Source organism: Ammodytes marinus (assembly GCF_949987685.1).
Source record: "Ammodytes marinus genome assembly, chromosome: 10".
NCBI classification, from domain to species: domain Eukaryota; kingdom Metazoa; phylum Chordata; class Actinopteri; order Uranoscopiformes; family Ammodytidae; genus Ammodytes; species Ammodytes marinus.
Window position 1 is genome coordinate 28033978 of NC_137214.1, and position 18085 is coordinate 28052062.

General features: G+C 39.2%; 1 protein-coding gene across 1 annotated transcript in view; it reads left to right on the top strand.

Moving 5' to 3' along the window:
• Positions 1-14693, top strand: part of nrg2b (neuregulin 2b) — a gene marked incomplete at both ends in the record, with an annotated part of 59633 nt that extends 44940 nt beyond the window's left edge. The window contains 6 exons of the mRNA XM_080036175.1: positions 5620-5722; positions 6898-7027; positions 8544-8671; positions 11048-11251; positions 12619-12802; positions 14208-14693. Coding sequence (XP_079892301.1) covers positions 5620-5722; positions 6898-7027; positions 8544-8671; positions 11048-11251; positions 12619-12802; positions 14208-14693 — 1235 coding nt within the window. The remainder of the gene's footprint in view (positions 1-5619; positions 5723-6897; positions 7028-8543; positions 8672-11047; positions 11252-12618; positions 12803-14207) is intronic.
• Positions 14694-18085: the final 3392 nt, after the last annotated feature.

The following is an 18085-nucleotide window of genomic DNA, read 5'->3' on the forward strand; positions in this document are numbered from 1 at the left end:
AAGAAATCATAGCGATGCTAATGGGAAATGTTTATATTATTCTGCTGTGATTGCAAGTGGACAATGACACTGACACAAATCCAGCCTTAGTTATAGTGTTAGTACATTCAGGTGAAAACAAAGAGATGCATAAACATTTGCCACTCCTCAGACGGTTAAAAGATTCCTGCAGCTTTGGCCTCGCTACGTTCACACATAAGACAAAAACAAAAACAACAACAACAGCTCCTCCCTGCGCTGGCTGTGTCGTGTCCCAGCAATCACAGGCAGATAACATCTTTCTCTTCTTGTTCACAGGGGCTTATACACTGTTGTTTCATGCCATTACTGTCTCGTTTTCTGTCTTAATAATGTCAAGATTTTTGTACAAAAACAAGTTTTAACATCATAAGATATCCCACTATATATATGTAACGTGACGTCTGCTTAGTTTGACCCTCTTCATCAAGCCTTGACGACGTGCTGAAATCTTGTCTGTGCTTTTTTATTTTTGCATTGTGACGCTGTTTTTAGACTTTAAAACACACTCGCTCTGCTATTTTTAAATCAATGTTGCACTTATAAAATGTAGAGTAGTTAAAGCCCCTGTAAACCTAAATCCACTAAATCATTATTACTATGTCATTTGGGGAGTTAGTTTCATGTTAGTAAAGCATATGAAAAGAGTTAGGCATATTCATCAATCCAAATGATAGATATTGCCATTTAAGTTTGATAAGAAATTCGGTTTAGATGAGGCGGGCTATGCTCTGGTTCTTATGACACAATTTAGTATTTTTGAACCAATCACTGCAGTTCTCTGCCCGAATGTTCTATAAAAAGAACAACTGTTGCCATGCAGACTGTTTGATTCGGCCACGCCCACCACAGTCCTGTCAAACGGTCTAGACAACTGTTTATTTTAACCAAGTTTTATAACATTTATGAACATTTATTTCCGATCTGATTTTTGTAAAGGCCTTTAGAGACACCAAACGTTGATATCATATATTGATTTTTTACCATTTTAGACCATGTTTCCAGAGGCTTTAAGGTTAAGGGTTGATTCAAGCGACTGTCTGTGTCATATGAGCATTCCTCTTTATGGCCTGTAATGCATGCAAAGGCCATGGACAATAGTGGGGAAATGCTGAGATGATTTTGTTTTGTAAATCATGTGAAAGGTTATAATAGATTTACGCAGCAGTAGTGGGGACTAAGTGCTATATATACAAGAGGTATGCTGTAATCAATACGAAGGCAATTGCCATTAGTCAAACGAGTTAGCTTACCCCCCCCTCCCTCCTCTCCCGTCCCCCCATTTGCTGTGCCAGACCCATCGACTGTACTGTGTTTTATGTTGGAGAGTAACTCACTGCTTTTTTTTTTAATCTTTTTTTCTTTTCCTTTTGTCTTGTTCTTATTCTTTATTTTCTTTTGTATTCTTGTCCACTTGTTGTTAACTCCAGAAATGAGGTCTAGTAAATATGGCAGTAAGTGATGTGGCTTCTTGTCTTGCAGTGTTTGTCCATGTGTGTGTGTGTGTGTGTGTGTGTGTGCGCGCGCGCGTGTGTGTGTGTGCATGCATTTTCTTGCTTCGTTCGTTCTACTTATTTTTAAAGGTTATTTTTCTCCCTTTTCGCATTTTTGAATGTGTCTTTGTTAAATTTTTGTTTTATTTCCCTTGTCATTTCTGGGGGTCACAGAGCTGAGGCTGATGTCTGAGTTGTCTGTCTGTTTTCGGACAGTACACACACATGTCAATCGCTTTAATGGTTGACGGCACTAATTCGCTTATATGATCCTGGTTTATAAGCAAGAAGTTTATGCAAGAAGATAAATGATAATATGATAATATGACATAAGTGGACATAACACCTGACCCTATCTGTCTCTTTCCCCTTGTTGCCACGACAACTTTCTGCGCTGGCAGAGCAAATCAGAATTGTATTTATGGGTATGGAACCTTATTATTATTACTCATTTTGCTGTGCTTAAAAGAGATCCTCTCACAGTCACACATTATTGTGCCATCTTCTTTTTTCAAAAACCAACAACTGGGTCTCCCTCAAACCTGTCCCTCCTTTTTCTCCTGCCCACTAACCCGCTTTTAAGACATAATGCAACCTCCCCTCTCTGCATGCCCTCTGCTTATATTATATATATATATGTTAAGGTGAGACACAGCAGGCAAAAATATAGTTGTTTTTTCATGCACTGGTCAATTTTGAGATTTGTGGCTATTCTGCTTACATAACATGTCTTCTTTCATATTAGTATAAATAAGAGGTCCAGAATGTAGATTTGAGTGTTTATTTTGCGTCTGTATATTTCTCCCATACAACCATCCATTATCTCAAAATTATTATTTTTCAAGAGCACTTACATCCATACTATGCGAGATACAAAATGTACACATAATTAGTTGGATTTTTCCAAATTTGCATATTTATTCAAAAATTCAAAAAAATAACTATTGAAATACAAAATAAATATTGTTTTAATAAAAGTAATCCGCTGGCAAAGTCTCTTGATGATATCTATAAGCCAAAAAATGTTCCCCTATTCACCTGCAGTGTCTCGCCTTAATACAGGCCGATAATTTATGGGAGAGCAGACATTAGAGAAAGAGACTAAATTATCCAGCAAGGACACGCTAATGTAAGAAAGTGCAGAGGTGAATTAAAAGACAGTGTAATAATGGGTCCAATGCAAATCAAAGCTGTGGTTATCTGGACACCACATCAGGGCAAGAGGTCCGGTCTTTGTCCCAAGAAATCAGAGAATGTTCCACATCACAGATAACTACAACTATCTGGCTCATTCTTTTGAGGGTTTTGGCAACGTGCGAATTGGCTTCTAGAGCCCGTTGAAATAAAAACATGCAAGCTGGGAGTATTTTCACAACGCTATCCTATTGCTTTAATGAAATACTTATTTTAACTTTGGCTTAATCCAACATAGAGATTTATTTTTGTTTTAAAGAGACGCACATGTATGCATTAGTAAAATATTGCCAAATTTGCATATTTATTTAAAAATTTCTGAAAAAGTTGCATTACAACAAATAATTGTTTTAATGTGAATAATGTTTCATGATGGGTTAAATAGGTTAAATTTACCTACAGCCATGTGGCTGGTCTTTTTAGGGTTTGGCATCATGTATTGGCTTTGGAATACTGTGGAATAAAAACATGCAAGCTGAGAGTATATTCACAACGCTTTGCCAAAAATCCAGAGAAACATCCCGACTACACACAGCCTTGTCCTTATTATTCTGCCCTTGATTGACTCCGTGTCAGAGTGGGAGCGCTGGCCTGTCCTAAATCACGATCGCGCTCGCCTTCCCAATTCCCTTTTTGCGATTCTGTATCAGTAGCCCGTGACACACACACAATGGCAGGACAAAGCTCTCCTAGGCTTTTGTCAGTCCCTACAGAGAGCCTTTATTTAGAAACACACACCCCCGCCCCGCACCCGCATAGCCCCCACAAGCTTTCTGAGAGGACAGAGGGCGGAAGGTGAGAGATGATGAATTAGGTAAAGGGGACAGAGTTTGTTTCAAGCTCAGAAATGCTACTGATTAAGCCGAGACACTGCAGGTGAACAGGGTAAAATATATAACTTATAGATATCATCATGAAACTTTGCAGATTGATAATTTATGTTAAAACAATTATATTTTCTATTAAAAAAAATCAGAAATGTTAGAATAAATATACAAATGTGTCAATACCTAACTAATTATGTGTGAGAGTCAATCTCTTTAAAAAAATAAAAAATTAATCTAGACGTTGGATAAAGCCAGAGTAGCATTTTCATAATTTTTTTAAAGATCAAAATGTATCATAATCAGACAATTAACAACATATGAACAAGTCATTCTGTAATAACCTGCAGAATAGTGCTAAGAAAGTTTAGTTGATGTAAGTATTTAAAAACTGAGATTAAGATGGTTGTATAGGAAAAATGTAAAGACACAAACAGACAAGGTTTGGTAAAATAAACACCTAAGTGTACATTTTGGACCTTTTATTTATTCTAATATGAAAGAAGACATCTTATGGAAGCAACATAGCCAAAAATCTCAAAATTGACCGGTGCTTGACTTAATAGAGCTTTCTAGGATATTTAAATGTATTTCAAGCAACTTGCTCCTATAAGAACTACAGCATTATGAGTGGACAGCATGAGTAAGAAGAAAGTCACAAAACATTAGTATTTCAGAAAGTTTATGACTTTGGAAAACTAATGATTTGGCTTAAGGGGCTTTAATTTAGCCATAACTAACAATCCAAGGGCTTCTATAATCCGGTTTTATTTTGATGAGGGGACAAACAAAGTCTGGGGACTATAGTTTCTCCCTGGGCCTTTTCCCTCCTGCACCCCGTCCCCTTCCTTGTCTCCTCTCCTTGTCTCCTTTCCTCACCACTTTGATACTTGTTCTATTGTTTTATTCCCTACTTCCCTAGTACCTACCTAATGTTCTGTTATGTTTGTCGCTCCCTTTTGTCATTGTGTCGTTGCACTTGCTTGTTCAGAGTGTTTTCACACGATGTCACCAACAAAAAAAACTGTTAGAACTAAATGAGTGTATATAGTGCAATAGTGTAATGTGATCCAAATCTGTCTGGAGATGTTGGTGAAACACAGCAGGTGAATAGGGTAACATCTTTAAGTTTATTCATTTTATTTTATTGAACCTTTATTTATACTCGAGATATCACTGAGGGGTGACCCTCATTTGCAATGATGTCGAGAATACTGCTAATACTAATACTTTAATACAAAAATTATAGTTATTTATTTATCTTATAACGATTTTTACATCTTGAGTTTATGATACTTCTTTGTAGGAAAATAAGAAATAATAAAATAATAATATTGTCAGTAGCAAAAAGACTTGTATTAGTTTGTGTGAGAGGTCAAACTTGATGGTGTCCGAGAAACAACATATGCAAAGTACAATATGGATAATTAAAGCCCTTTCTAATCACTTTACAGCTTATTTTTTGCAGTTTTATTTAACTTTCTAACAGTGTTTGTTATGGTATGCTCTGTGAAAACCCAAACTGTTTTACTATCAGGCCGTTGTGGTGTCAACACTCTGAACAAAAGACGCTTTATTATTTATTTACTTTTTCATCTGGAAGTCTTGTCTTTTGTTGATCTCATCCATACGCTGCATGCATTCATCTGTAGCATTACATCCCCATGGCCATTGTAAATACACTTATATACAGTATATACAATACATATATATATATAGGGACAGCAGGAAGGCTCAGTTTACTGCTCTGCTTTTCATCATAATGTTTATAGCTTCTTAGATTTACTCTTGTGTTGTGTTGTAGTGACATTGTATGGCTGTTGTACAGTTAAAAGTGACATGACAGAGCAGGAGTTGTTTTATAGAAAGCACAGGGCAGATAATAGTGTGACTAAATTACTACCGTCAATGGAGTAGCGCTCATGCTGTACCTTTGTGTGTGTGTGTGTGTGTGTGTGTGTGTCTGTGTGTGTGTCTGTCTGTCTGTGTGCGTGTGGATATGAATGTTTGTGTGTGTCTGTCTGTCTGTGTGCGCCTGGATATGAATGTTTGTGTGTGTGTGTGTGTGTGGGTGTGTCTTGCGTCCACAGAGGCTGAGGAGCTCTACCAGCGGCGCGTGCTGACGATCACGGGCATCTGCGTGGCGTTGTTGGTCGTTGGCATCGTTTGCGTCGTCGCCTACTGCAAAACCAAGTATGTGTCTCAATGTCTTTGAGAGATAGATTTATGACTATACAGTTCCCATATATAAAATGCTTCAAAATGTCCAATTAACCTACTGTCCTTTAAGTAACCATAGGTACCAATAAATTAATCTTAAATCATTTTAAAGTATCAAAAGTAAAAGTGCTTCTTCTGCAAAAATGTCCTGTATTGAAGGTGCCAGCAGTGATTTACTGTTGTAGGTGGTTTTAAAGTGTTTTTATATATAGTGGGCATCCTGGGGAAATGCACCTGTTGGAAGACCAAGAAGAAGAAGTGCAATAGAATAAATAACTAAATACATCTTCACCTCATCACTTGATATTGTGGAAAGACTTGAAGCAGTGGCGGATGACGCCATCTTTAGTTACTAGCTTCTTGTCCTTGAAGGCCACCGTAGCTTCTGTAAATTCTATTAAAGGGAGGGGTTAGCAAGGAAGCGGATCTGATGTTGCCAAATACGATATTGCACACTGTACCTTTAAGTTCAGCACTTGAATAGATGTACTTTCCTAGTGCTATAGTAAATAATTTACTACACCACATTCAGATACAAACTAAATCATTTATTTGTTTGTTGTTGGTCATGTTAAAAAAAGAGCCTTCACTTTGTAATTTATCAAAGGTATTTTTTTTAATAACGTGTCATTTTGCTGGACATCTGATCCAGTGAATACAACAGGAGAAGCAGCTTTTAGTGGGCAACAGAGAGTGCTGCAGTGCTTTGACCATATTGCCAGGTCCATAAAGCCATCATGTAAAGAGAGAAGTAATGAAAGCCTATAGAAGGGACTTTTACAGAGCAATCGTAGTGAGTAGCAAATAAAATGTTGAGTTTAGCACTTTCTTTCCACATCACTTATTGTCCTTTTGTGATGATCATTTATCCTATTGAAAAGCCGACTCAAAACTCACCTCTTCAAGAAAGCATATGACCCCTGACCCCACCCATACCACACCTGACTCTATTCCAAACCTCATTTTGAGGTTTTTTCTTTATGTACTGTATATTCTATGTGATGTAAAGCGTCTTTGCGTGACCTCCAAAAAAATCACTTTATAAATCCTATCAATTATTATTATTATTATTATTATTATTATTATTATTATTATTATTATTATTATTATTGTTATTGTTGTTATTATTATTATTATTTCTCCCCCAGGAAGCAGCGTAAGAAGATGCACATCCACCTGCACCAGAACCAGAACCAGTGTGTGGAGCAGCCCAACCGCATGCTGGCCAACGGACCCAACCACCCCGGGCCCGGGCCGGAGGAGATACCTATGGTCGACGTGAGTTTATATACAGTACAGAACACACACACACACACAGTACAAAATGTACACACAGACACACACACACACACACACACACACACACACACACACACAGGCAAACAGGTAGATGTGAGTACACATCTTTTATATAAGGTCTATGGTCCACACATTAAAGAACACACACAGCAGACACAGGTTCAAGTGATCATGAGGGCAGGTTTAAATGGAAGTAAAATCGCTTCCTGACAAGCTCTTCACATTGAGATGAAAATTGGGGACACAGGTCACTCCAGAAAGACTAGAAACCTTATAAGAGGCATTGAATTAACATGTTCAGTTTTTTTGACTGTCGTAATTATAACTTTAATTTTTTTTCACTTTGATTCATTCTGAATCTATATGTTATTTCCTACATGTCCCAGAATGCCCTTTGGCTAATATACAGACTTGACTTTTTGTTATTTATTTAGCTAGCCACCTTAGACAAGAGTATTACCAGGGCCAGGGGTGAGAAAAAAAAATTGTGAAGGAATTATTTTATTCATCATTGACAGTTCTGGGATCAATAACTCATAAGTAAAACGTTAACATTTTCCTCTTCAGTGTTGCCCTTTGTAGACGGTCCCTGCACTACAATTGCACAATTTGTTTTTATATTTGTCATGAATATTCAACCGTTTCTTTTAGAATTGCTGCAAAATTAATACAGGATAGATTAAATGTCAAAAGACGGAAAAGTTAATCATTTCCTGGCAAGAAGAATAAGTTTCAAAATACTTTTTTTTTTTAATATCAAAGACGCTGGTTAAGCATAAGGTTGGTGCCAGAGTCTGTTCAGAAGCCAGTCTGTACCAGAGACATTTTTGGCATCTGCATTTGGCATTTAGCTTCTTGTAGCCAACAAAAAACAATAGCAAATGTAGAACAAAAGCCAAATTATCTTACAATGAGCGTCCAATCAGAATGAATAGAAGAAGAGAATCTCCAGGCAGATTTCCACAACACAGCTGAAATAAAGTCAGATATATCACTGCTTTTAATTAATTATAACTGAACTATAAATAGGATTTTGGTTTAAAATGTTGAGAAAAAAAACCCTCAGATATTCATTAATGCTGAAGAAGGAATAGATTAAGATGCTGCAGATTGCACAGGAAAAGCCCTGATAGACTTTACTGAGCTCTTTATATAGGTTATTTTTTATCATCCAAGAGTCTTTGTATGAATCAAACTCTCTTTCACTGAAAACATGAGGGGTTAATATAGTTGCACATAGCTGATAGACGTCAAAGAGAGGGCAGAATACACCTACCATCGTTAGGAGACACACTGGGTACGTATGAGTCAGCATAAAATCAACGCTAAAAACTGTTTGGACAAGTATGTGAGGAGAAGATACAACAGAATAATCTCCTTAATTGACAGATATATGTATAATTTATCTATATATACTGTATGATACTTTTGTTATTGCGACTATGAAAGCATAGTAAAAACTTTAATGTGTGTGTGTGTGTGTGTGTATTTGCAGTACATCTCCAAGAGCGTCCCTACGACAGAGTGTGTGATCAGCCACGGAGCTGAGGGCGCGGGGAACTACGCAGGCAGCCGAATGTCCACACGCTCACACCACTCCACCACGGCCTCACACGCTTCCAGGTAGACGTAACACACACACACACACACACACTCACTCACTCACTCACTCACTCACTCACTCACTCACTCACTCACTCACTCACTCACTCACTCACTCACTCATTCACTGATTGGGTGGGCCACCTGTCAATCTGTGCACATCAATGCCCCCCCATATCCAACCCTCCGTCTAGAACAATTCTCCTTAGCCCTATTACTGTCAACAAAACATGAGAAAACACATGAGGCCACACTTGTGTCTGAATTCAACAAGAAATCACAGGTTGTGCTGAAAAAAAAAATAACTCCAGCAGACCCCTTTTGTCTCAAGCATGTTGTAGGGGAGAACGGGGTAAAATGTCACACGGGTTGGTTGTCACGATCGTTATATCTCGGAACCAGAAGGCTCTGTCAGTGAAATTTTGGTATGTAAATATCCAGAATTGGGATCAGAGGTCACCTACATAGTCTTCCTTGGAGTTAGACTGCTGAATTTGAGGTGAGAGGACTGTTTGTGTTTTTCATGTCAAATTGAAAATATTTAGCTCCTTAGTTTTTTTCTTCTAGGCTTTTACACAATGGGTTTTTAACAACACACTTGTTACCCATAAAAAGTGTGAATGGTAAACTATAGTTTAGATTGTGGTTAGCAAGCTAATGAGTTGTCAGATGGTTGTTGGCCTTGATGCTAGCAAGAAATTCAAGTTGGGGTTGGTCGTCACATTTTTGGGGGGTTGGTTGTCACATGTTATCCAAAGGCTGCAGCCAGAAAAGGAATCCAATAACGAAAGAAATTGTCAAGCTGTATCCTCACTGACACCCCAGAGAAGGAGAGAATAGAGCAGGAAAAGGCAGCTAGCATGCAAAAGAAAAAAGGGCAACAAAATCAAAACAACCTAGTGCATCCCAAACTAGACCAGCTGCCAAGGCTACAGTAAGTTATGTAGGCCTATTTGTCAACTTGACAATGCAATTAAACTTTCAAATTTAGTTCTGCTTTCTTGCCTTCTTTTTAAGATTATTCCCATTAAGATAACATTGTGACAAACAACCCCATAGTGTGTGACAACCGACCCCTTGATGGGGTTGGTTGTCACAATGTGTAAGGGTGTCTTTGATGATTAATTTCTTCTTTATTACAATAAGATAGAAAAAGTGAGGGGTACACATTTCAAGCCAACACCTTAAAGGCCTACTTCACCGGTGGGAATATGAAGGTGTATTGAATTCTGAGATCTTATGTAGTATAAATGTGCAAAAAAAAAAAAAATCGGTTCATCCTAGCCTGAGAAAAGGCAGAAAGAGTGTTTTTTTTAACCCTATATTAATCTTACTGTGACATCACAGTAAGATAAATATAGGGTTAAAAAAAAAATTACTTTGTAAATATTACTGTGATGTCACAGTAGGAGAAATCACAGTAATATTTACAAAGTAAGGTTTTTTTTTTAACCCTATATTTACCTTACTGTGATGTCACAGTAAGATTAATATAGGGTTAAAAAAACACTCTTTCTGCCTTTTCTCAGGCTAGGATGAACCAATTTCAATTTTTTTGCACATTTATACTACATAGGATCTCAGAATTCAATACACCTTCATATTCAAACCGGTGAAGTAGGCCTTTAAGCTTCAATTTAATGTAGGAATGACTTTTGAAAGATGTTTAGGTGATGAGCAATTCTCACTAGAGTAAAAAGTGTGCCTACTTACCCCGTTCTCCACTATGAAGCCACATAGTACGTGGTATATTTTCCTTGATGTAGAGTTGTACCTTTGGCTGTTTATTTGCACCGAAAGCTATTTGACTTAGTATTTCTTAAAATTGTTACTGGATGGTGCTTTAATAGACAATGTGAACTTCTTTCCCTCAACCTCCCTCTGGATCCTCCAGCCTCCTTGTGGCTATTGTATTGTAGGAAGTTTTGAATATTATTATTTTTCAGCAGATACTGTACATATTCAATTTTAAATGTCCTCAAGAAAAAGACAATTAAGCATTACAATTTTATTATATTTTTTTTATTTTTTATTTATTCATTCATATTATTATTTTCATGAATCTGATTGGGGGCCCATCCAGACTCACTTATACAGCTCTGGAAAAAATGTAGAGACCACTCCAAATGTTCAGTGTCTCTCGTTTGACTATTTATAGGCATGTGTTTGAGTAGAATGAACATTTTGGTTTTATAATATAAACTACTGACAACATTTCTACCAAATTCCAATACATTTTTTGTCATTAAGAGCATTTTGAACAAGTTATGTAGAGATGAAGATTCATGAAAAATCCAGACTGGTCTCTTAATTTTTTCCGGAGCTGTAGATCCACCCCTACCTCTAACTGTAGTAACCTTTTTAAACGTGTTCCTCTCGACCCCTCCCTCTCTTCAGACATGAGGAGCAGACGTGGAGCATGGAGCGGACAGACAGTATGAACTCAGACTGTCAGTCGGGCGGCCTGTCCAGCTCCGTGGGGACCAGTAAGTGCAGCAGCCCGGCCTGCATGGCCAGAAGGGCGGCGCACTGGGCGGACGGCCCGGGCATGCAGTACGGAGACTCATACGACTCACTGAGAGACTCACCACACAGTGACAGGTAAGGGAAACTGATTGTCCAACTTTGTGATTTTTGTATTGGTATATTTTTTCAAGAAGGGGTATATTTTGAGTTTTGGGGCTATTTTTGCTTAAATAAAAAGTCGTAAAATGTACATTTATGTGTTTATTTTACCAAGCCTTGTCTGTTTGCGTCTGTATATTTCTCCTATACAACCACCATCTTTTCACGTGACATCATTTTAAGTCTGTCCGTCCTGGAAGAGGGATCCCTTCCTCTGTCACCCTCCCGAGGTTTCGCAATACTTTTTTCCCATTAAAGGGGTTTTTACTGGGAGTTTATTCTCAGTCGAGCTAAGGGCCATTTATGATATTGGACTATAAAAAGACTGATTTGATTTCTGACAAAAAAAAATGCTAGGTACATACATTTGCAAAGGTCCACACTATGTAGCCTCATCCAGTAAGTGCAGTCAAGTAACAATTTCAAAAGAAGACAGTGCTTATTGAAACATTGTAGAGAAATGCTATACAAATAGAGAAAGAAAATAAATAAATAAATAAATAAATAATTTGGTAAACAGTCGTTAGCGCAAGGCAAGAGACATTAAAAGACCAAGGCTTTTGTCATGTTGAAATAAAGATTTCTGGACATTTTATGCATACATTGTAGTGACTTAAAAATGCATGACTCTACAACACTTTGGCTTTGTTTAGCTTTTTTTCACACCATCATATTCACTCTTTGGCGACCCCCAGTGGCCAAAACACCATCACTCAGATACTATGTTGTAATGTAACAGACAGTGCTTTTCTGGGACATGAATGAATAACTGATGTGCAGTAGTAGGGAATTCAAACGTCATTGGTGAACTTTAACTTGACATTCTGTGATGGTCAGTTATTAATAATTTCTTTGTAAATAAGTTTGCTGCTTTGTGTGATCCCCATTGGTCTCTCCAATATTACACACTATACCTTTAAGCTTTTACCTAATTATCAATATAAACTTTAAACCTGTCACAAAATTTCCATTATACAATTTTCTAACATGTACATTATCATCAATATCTCACAGTTTTAACCTTTTATTAACACAGCTATCCCATTGAGACCGGACTGTTCCCATTCCCACGTTGCCATTAACACACACATTCATACACCGACAGCTGGCCAACTATCTAGTCCCGATAGTTAGCCTGCTGTCGGTGTATGAATGTGTGTGTTAATGGCAACTTATTATGAATTTAGGGTTCAGTGTCTTGCTCAGGGACACTTTGAAATGTGGCGGCGAGACAGGGGATCGAACCACCGACCCTGTGGTTGAGGGTCGACCGCCTTACCCACTTCACCACAGTGGCCCGAGTCAGTATATGATCATTGGTAAATCTTTGTGTTACTTCCCAGGTACGTGTCTGCGCTGACGACCCCGGCACGTCTGTCTCCGGTGGAGTTCCACTTCCCTCTGCTGCCGCCGCAGGTCCCCACCTTCCACATCACGTCTCCACACCCGACCCACGCCCTCTCCCTGCCCCCAGCCGCCGCAGCCTACCACAGGGAGGACGACCAGCCACTGCTACGCTGCCCCGATGTACGTATGGATGGATGGATGGATGGATGGATGGATGGATGGATGGATGGATGGATCTTGTTAGATAGATAGATAGATAGATAGATAGATAGATAGATAGATAGATAGATAGATAGATAGATAGATAGATAGATAGATAGATAGATAGATAGATAGATAGATAGATAGATAGATAGATAGAGCTGGTGATGTCCTATATTAATCAGCAGTGACTCCTCTAACCTGTAATGTGGCCGGTTTACTGTAAATCCTATTAAATCTGGCTCACAAATATTAACTTTCTGTCAAATTAAAAAGGATAACTTATTTTCACAACACAGCTGGACGCTGTTACTTTAAGTTAATTGTACTCAAACAGGAGTAAATATAGTAACATCAAAAAAACAACACATACTTTGTGGCTACATAGTACATACTAAACTTGATAAAGCTGTGTTTGAAACGTATCACACAAAAAGGTCTCTCAATTTTCAAGTATGCTTTTTTTTACCTTCTTGTAAGTATAGAGTAAATATAGTAACATCAAAAAAACAACACATACTTTGTGGCTACATAGTACATACTAAACTTGATAAAGCTGTGTTTGAAACGTATCACACAAAAAGGTCTCTCAATTTTCAAGTATGCTTTTTTTTACCTTCTTGTAAGTATATTTCTGCCACCTACCAGCACTTTTTGAATGCATGCAGTATACATGCTTTTTTCTATTTCCTAGGAGTGGGTATAACTTTTTTTTCCAGGGACTATTTTCAGCGGAGGATTAACACACATTTGGTGCACTAGTGAGGCGGCTATTTAAAGCTACAGGATGGTGTTTGTGGGATCGACTCACAATAAACTACAGTGCCCGTGTTCATCTTCAGTGCAGCAGTGTTGTGGCTCATTGAAGTGTTTTGAATAGTTTTTAGAGGAATACACTCCTGTATTTCAGTCGATAGATAAATAGACAATAGGCTACTTATTAGTAGGATGAATTAATTAATGTTTTTTTCTTCTTTCTTTGGATTTGATCAAAATAAGAAAATATTTCCCCAAAAAATGTAACAGTTGCTTAATTGTGTAAAGCATCTTCAATATGAGAATGCAGGTTCAAATACTTTACAACTAAATGACATGCAGTGATTTTGTAAGTTTCTTTAATTTGGAACGCAGGTCTCGTGATGTGTTCAAGCGCTGTTCCAAAAAAATTAGTATTTGACGAAGGTAACTTCATGGTGATTAGTTCAATGTAATCCTGTAAAATGTAGCGTTAGGCCAGAAACTAAAACAGATAGGCTACAGTTGAAGATTAAAGTAGGTATTTTTCGACAATAATACCGTGTACCGGTATATTTACCGTATAATTTGGGGAAGGTTTAAAGGTAGATGGCCCACCCCAAACCTCAACTCTGTTCTGCGTTTTCAGGATGGCAGTTTATACCGTCAGCCCCGTCGTCCGCGGCGACCCTACCTGACGGAGAGCACGGGCAGCCTGCCGTCCAGCCCCTACCGTCTCCCTGACGACGAGGCCTACGAGACCACGCAGGAGTACGCATCATCGCGGGAGCCAATCCGGAGCCGGCGCCGCCCCAGACGCAACGGACACGTCGCCCAGCAACAGCAACAGCAGCAGCGCCCGGCGACGGGGATGCGGGACTACAGCTCTCAGAGTTTCAGCCAATCAGAAGAGGAGGAGGAAGAGGAGGAGAGCACGCCCTTCCTCAGTATGCAGAACATGAACATGGACCCGCCCCTAACAACTGTTGTCCCCGGCTACCGGTCGTCGAGCGGCGCGACTGACACACGGACTCACCGCGGGGTCAGTCGGCCCGGGACGCGTAGCAACGGCCAGCAACAGAGCCGGAGCTCACACCAATCACATCGCTCCAAAGCCGACCACATGCCCCTTTAAGACTTAACTCTTCCCCCTTTCCCCCTTAACCCTTAACCCCTAAACCTCTACACACACACCCCTACCACCTCACACACTCTACCCCCCTTTCCTCCTACACACAGCCAGTGGACTAGAGACCTGCACCTATAGGAGAAATATTTTTATTTTGTATAACAGACAGATATTCTAAACAAATGAAATATTTATTTTCATTTCAGCAAAAATTGTCTACTAGCTAACAGCAAAGACTTTTTTTATAAACGGGGGTACGGGGGGGAAATATTTATATGTAAAGTTTTTTGATTTACAGCATTACGAGAGATGAAAAAATTAAGATGAAAATTACGTGCCAATTTTTTCACACAAGTTAGATAAATAGGATAATATTGTGGTGCCTTTTGCTGTATGCTGAAGTCGGAGGTCCCATTGAGTTTTTGTAGCCTTTCTTATAAAGACTCCTCGTTTTTATAGAGACCAACCCTCTTCCTTCCTTTTTTTTTTTGCTTTTTGCGTTTTTTTTTCTCTCTCTGATTTTGGGATCTTCCTTAATTTTTTTCTTGAACTGTGATCTTGATTATGTCATCATGCAATATTGATTCCTCCTGTGTAAAAGGTTTAAAAGGTGTCTGTTTACATGAGTACGATCCACGCTCGTTTTCACAGGGACATTTCAAGTCACTGACGCAACCGGATGTGTAGGGTAGTTCTGATGATTTTTGGAAGAATCATAATATCGGTCATATTTATGTGTGTCCTCGTTCGTTGCCTCTCCGGGTTATTTGTTGTTATTTCTGTGAAAACAAGAAGAATTTGAATTGAGGGAGTCGTTTGAAGGGAAAAGTGACTCCAGATTTCCTGTGTAGGTGTTCAGGGTGCTGCCATGACATTGGTGATGGTCGCAATGTGTGTGTATGTGCTTGTGTGTGTGTTTGTGTGTGTGTGTGTGTTTGTGTGTGTGTGTGTGTGTGTGTGTGTGTGTGTGTTTGCACCTTGTAGCAGCCAAGAATTTTATAGCGGCTGATAACGTAATTATTCCAATAATGTAATAATGTTCTCATTTTAATATGATTAAGGCCGATAATTTAGTAACTTGCCAATGAGGTAAAACATTTTTTTTTAAATATTACTAGGCCAATTCAGCTGCGTTCCTAACTTGCGAAGTCAGCTTCTAATTGGTTCATGTATTTGTCAATCTAACTTCGCGAGAACATATCTCACAAGTTTAACGACTAGATGAACCAATCAGGGGCTGCCTTCCACTATCGGATGGGCCCAGGCTCCTCCCAACGGAGATTGGAGAAAGGCCGGACTGATCTGTGGGAGAGAAACAAATGTGAAGCTTGCGTGAGATCGGGAAGGTCAGCTAGGCTAATGCCGCATAACATTTTGGCGCAAAAAGTTATTACGTTATTGGTTCAGATATTCTATTACCTTATTGGCAAGTTATCGCAATATCGGCTTTTACTACATTAAAAACTGAAATATTCTTATGTCAATGTCAGTTATTACGTCATCAGCCGTTGTTACATTATATCGGCTGCTAAACTCATCATAATGCATCATATGGTTTTTTCTGGGTGTGGTCTTTCTCTCGTTGGGATTGACGCGCTCCTTCGCTAACTGACCCACTCACGCTGCCAGAAGAAGCTCCATTGCACTGTACGAACCCCCCCTCTCTCTCCTCTCTCTCTTTCTCTCTCTTTCTCTCTCTCCCTCTCCCTCCCTCTCTCTCTCCATAAGCAGTCATTGGTTTTAGGGGAACTCCCGAACCCCAAAACCAAACACCTAAAAACCACCTAAATCCAGTTGTTAATCCAGCCTGACTCTGGCCCTCCCGTGGACTGCCCAGCCCGCCCGTTTCCTATGCCAGCAGCTTAGAAGCCGCACTGTGTCTCAGGACTTTCCCCCCATCACACACACACACACACACACACACACACACACACACACACACACACACACACACACACACACACACACACACACGCACATCAACAGAAAGACTCAAAAACATCATATCAAGTCACAGTCCGCAGGCCAGATCCACATCCACAAACACACTATCCTTATTATTCCGTCTGTTCGTATGTCTAAGGTTTGTTGCGTTCACTTGTGGCCATATTGAAAGAATTGTGGGTAAAAAAAACTCTTGGAATCAGAAGGAGATTCAGTTGCTTCATTTTTTTAAAGGTGCAGCGTGTAGAATTTATTGTAATTTTTACCGGAAACAGACTTGGTAGAAATGGAATGTAATATTCATAAGTATGTTTTAATTAGTATATAATCGCGCCCTTTGAAACAGCCTTTTATACCTAGTTAGGAGCGGGCCCCCCTATACAGAGGTCCCTATGTTTCTGCAGTAGCACAGAACTAGCTTCTTGTCCTTAAAGGCCACCGTAGCTTCTGTAATTATTCAAAGGGAAAGGGGTTATCGAGGGAGCGTTGCAATCTGGAATCTCACCACTTGATGCCACTAAATATTCCGATATTACACACTGCACCTTTAATTTTATTTTTTGCTTCTAAAGGTTGTAGATGTGCGTGTGTGCGCGTGTGTGTGCGTGTGTGTGTGTGTTACTGTGATGAAGATGATAAAATGTTGTTGTGCAGAGACCACATCTGTTCACTATGTTGCAGGGCCGTAAGCTAGGAATACTCGGCCCTTACATTGAGAGGAGGAAATCACTCTGGGTCCCCTCCCCTCTCCACTCTATTCCCCTCTCCCCTTTTCCTGTATTTATTTTTTTACTAATCTAGTCCCCATGTTAAACTGTACGGGCCTGTTCCTCTCCAACTGTGGGCCATTAGAATCACCTCCACCTTTCACTCCCCGTAAGCGATAGCGCTGAAATCTCAGTTGCATCGCTTCTTTGCAAGGTTCACACCGCTAAGAGAGCGATTTTTTTCTAAGTCCGATTCTCATTTTTGTATTTTCCTTTTAACTCACAGCCAAACTGGTGGTATATGATGATAATACTGATTACTGCATCCCTTGATTTGCATTCCTATACCTTTTATTGATTGAAAACTTCTTTTGCTTGGTCATATTGACTGAATGATCTGTTACGTGTTACTGTCTATGTCTTCCCCACCTTTCCAAACCCCCTTTTCACTCCCACTTCCAACCAAAATCTCCACCTCACCCTACATGCCTTTTCTCAAACCCTTTCACAAGCAACTAGCGGATGAATTTTAGGCCCCATCTCCAGAAGAGTAGACTAAACAGCAGATTAACAGTTGGCTGATCATGTTTGGAAAAACTCCCCCACTACAGATTTAGGCCATGTCCTCACGTACACGGATATTTAGGTAAGAGAGATTTTTTCCCTCCTCCATTTTAGAAAAATTCCCGTACACACTGCAGCATTTAAGAACAACCCCAAAAAAACTATAAGACTTGCATAATCATG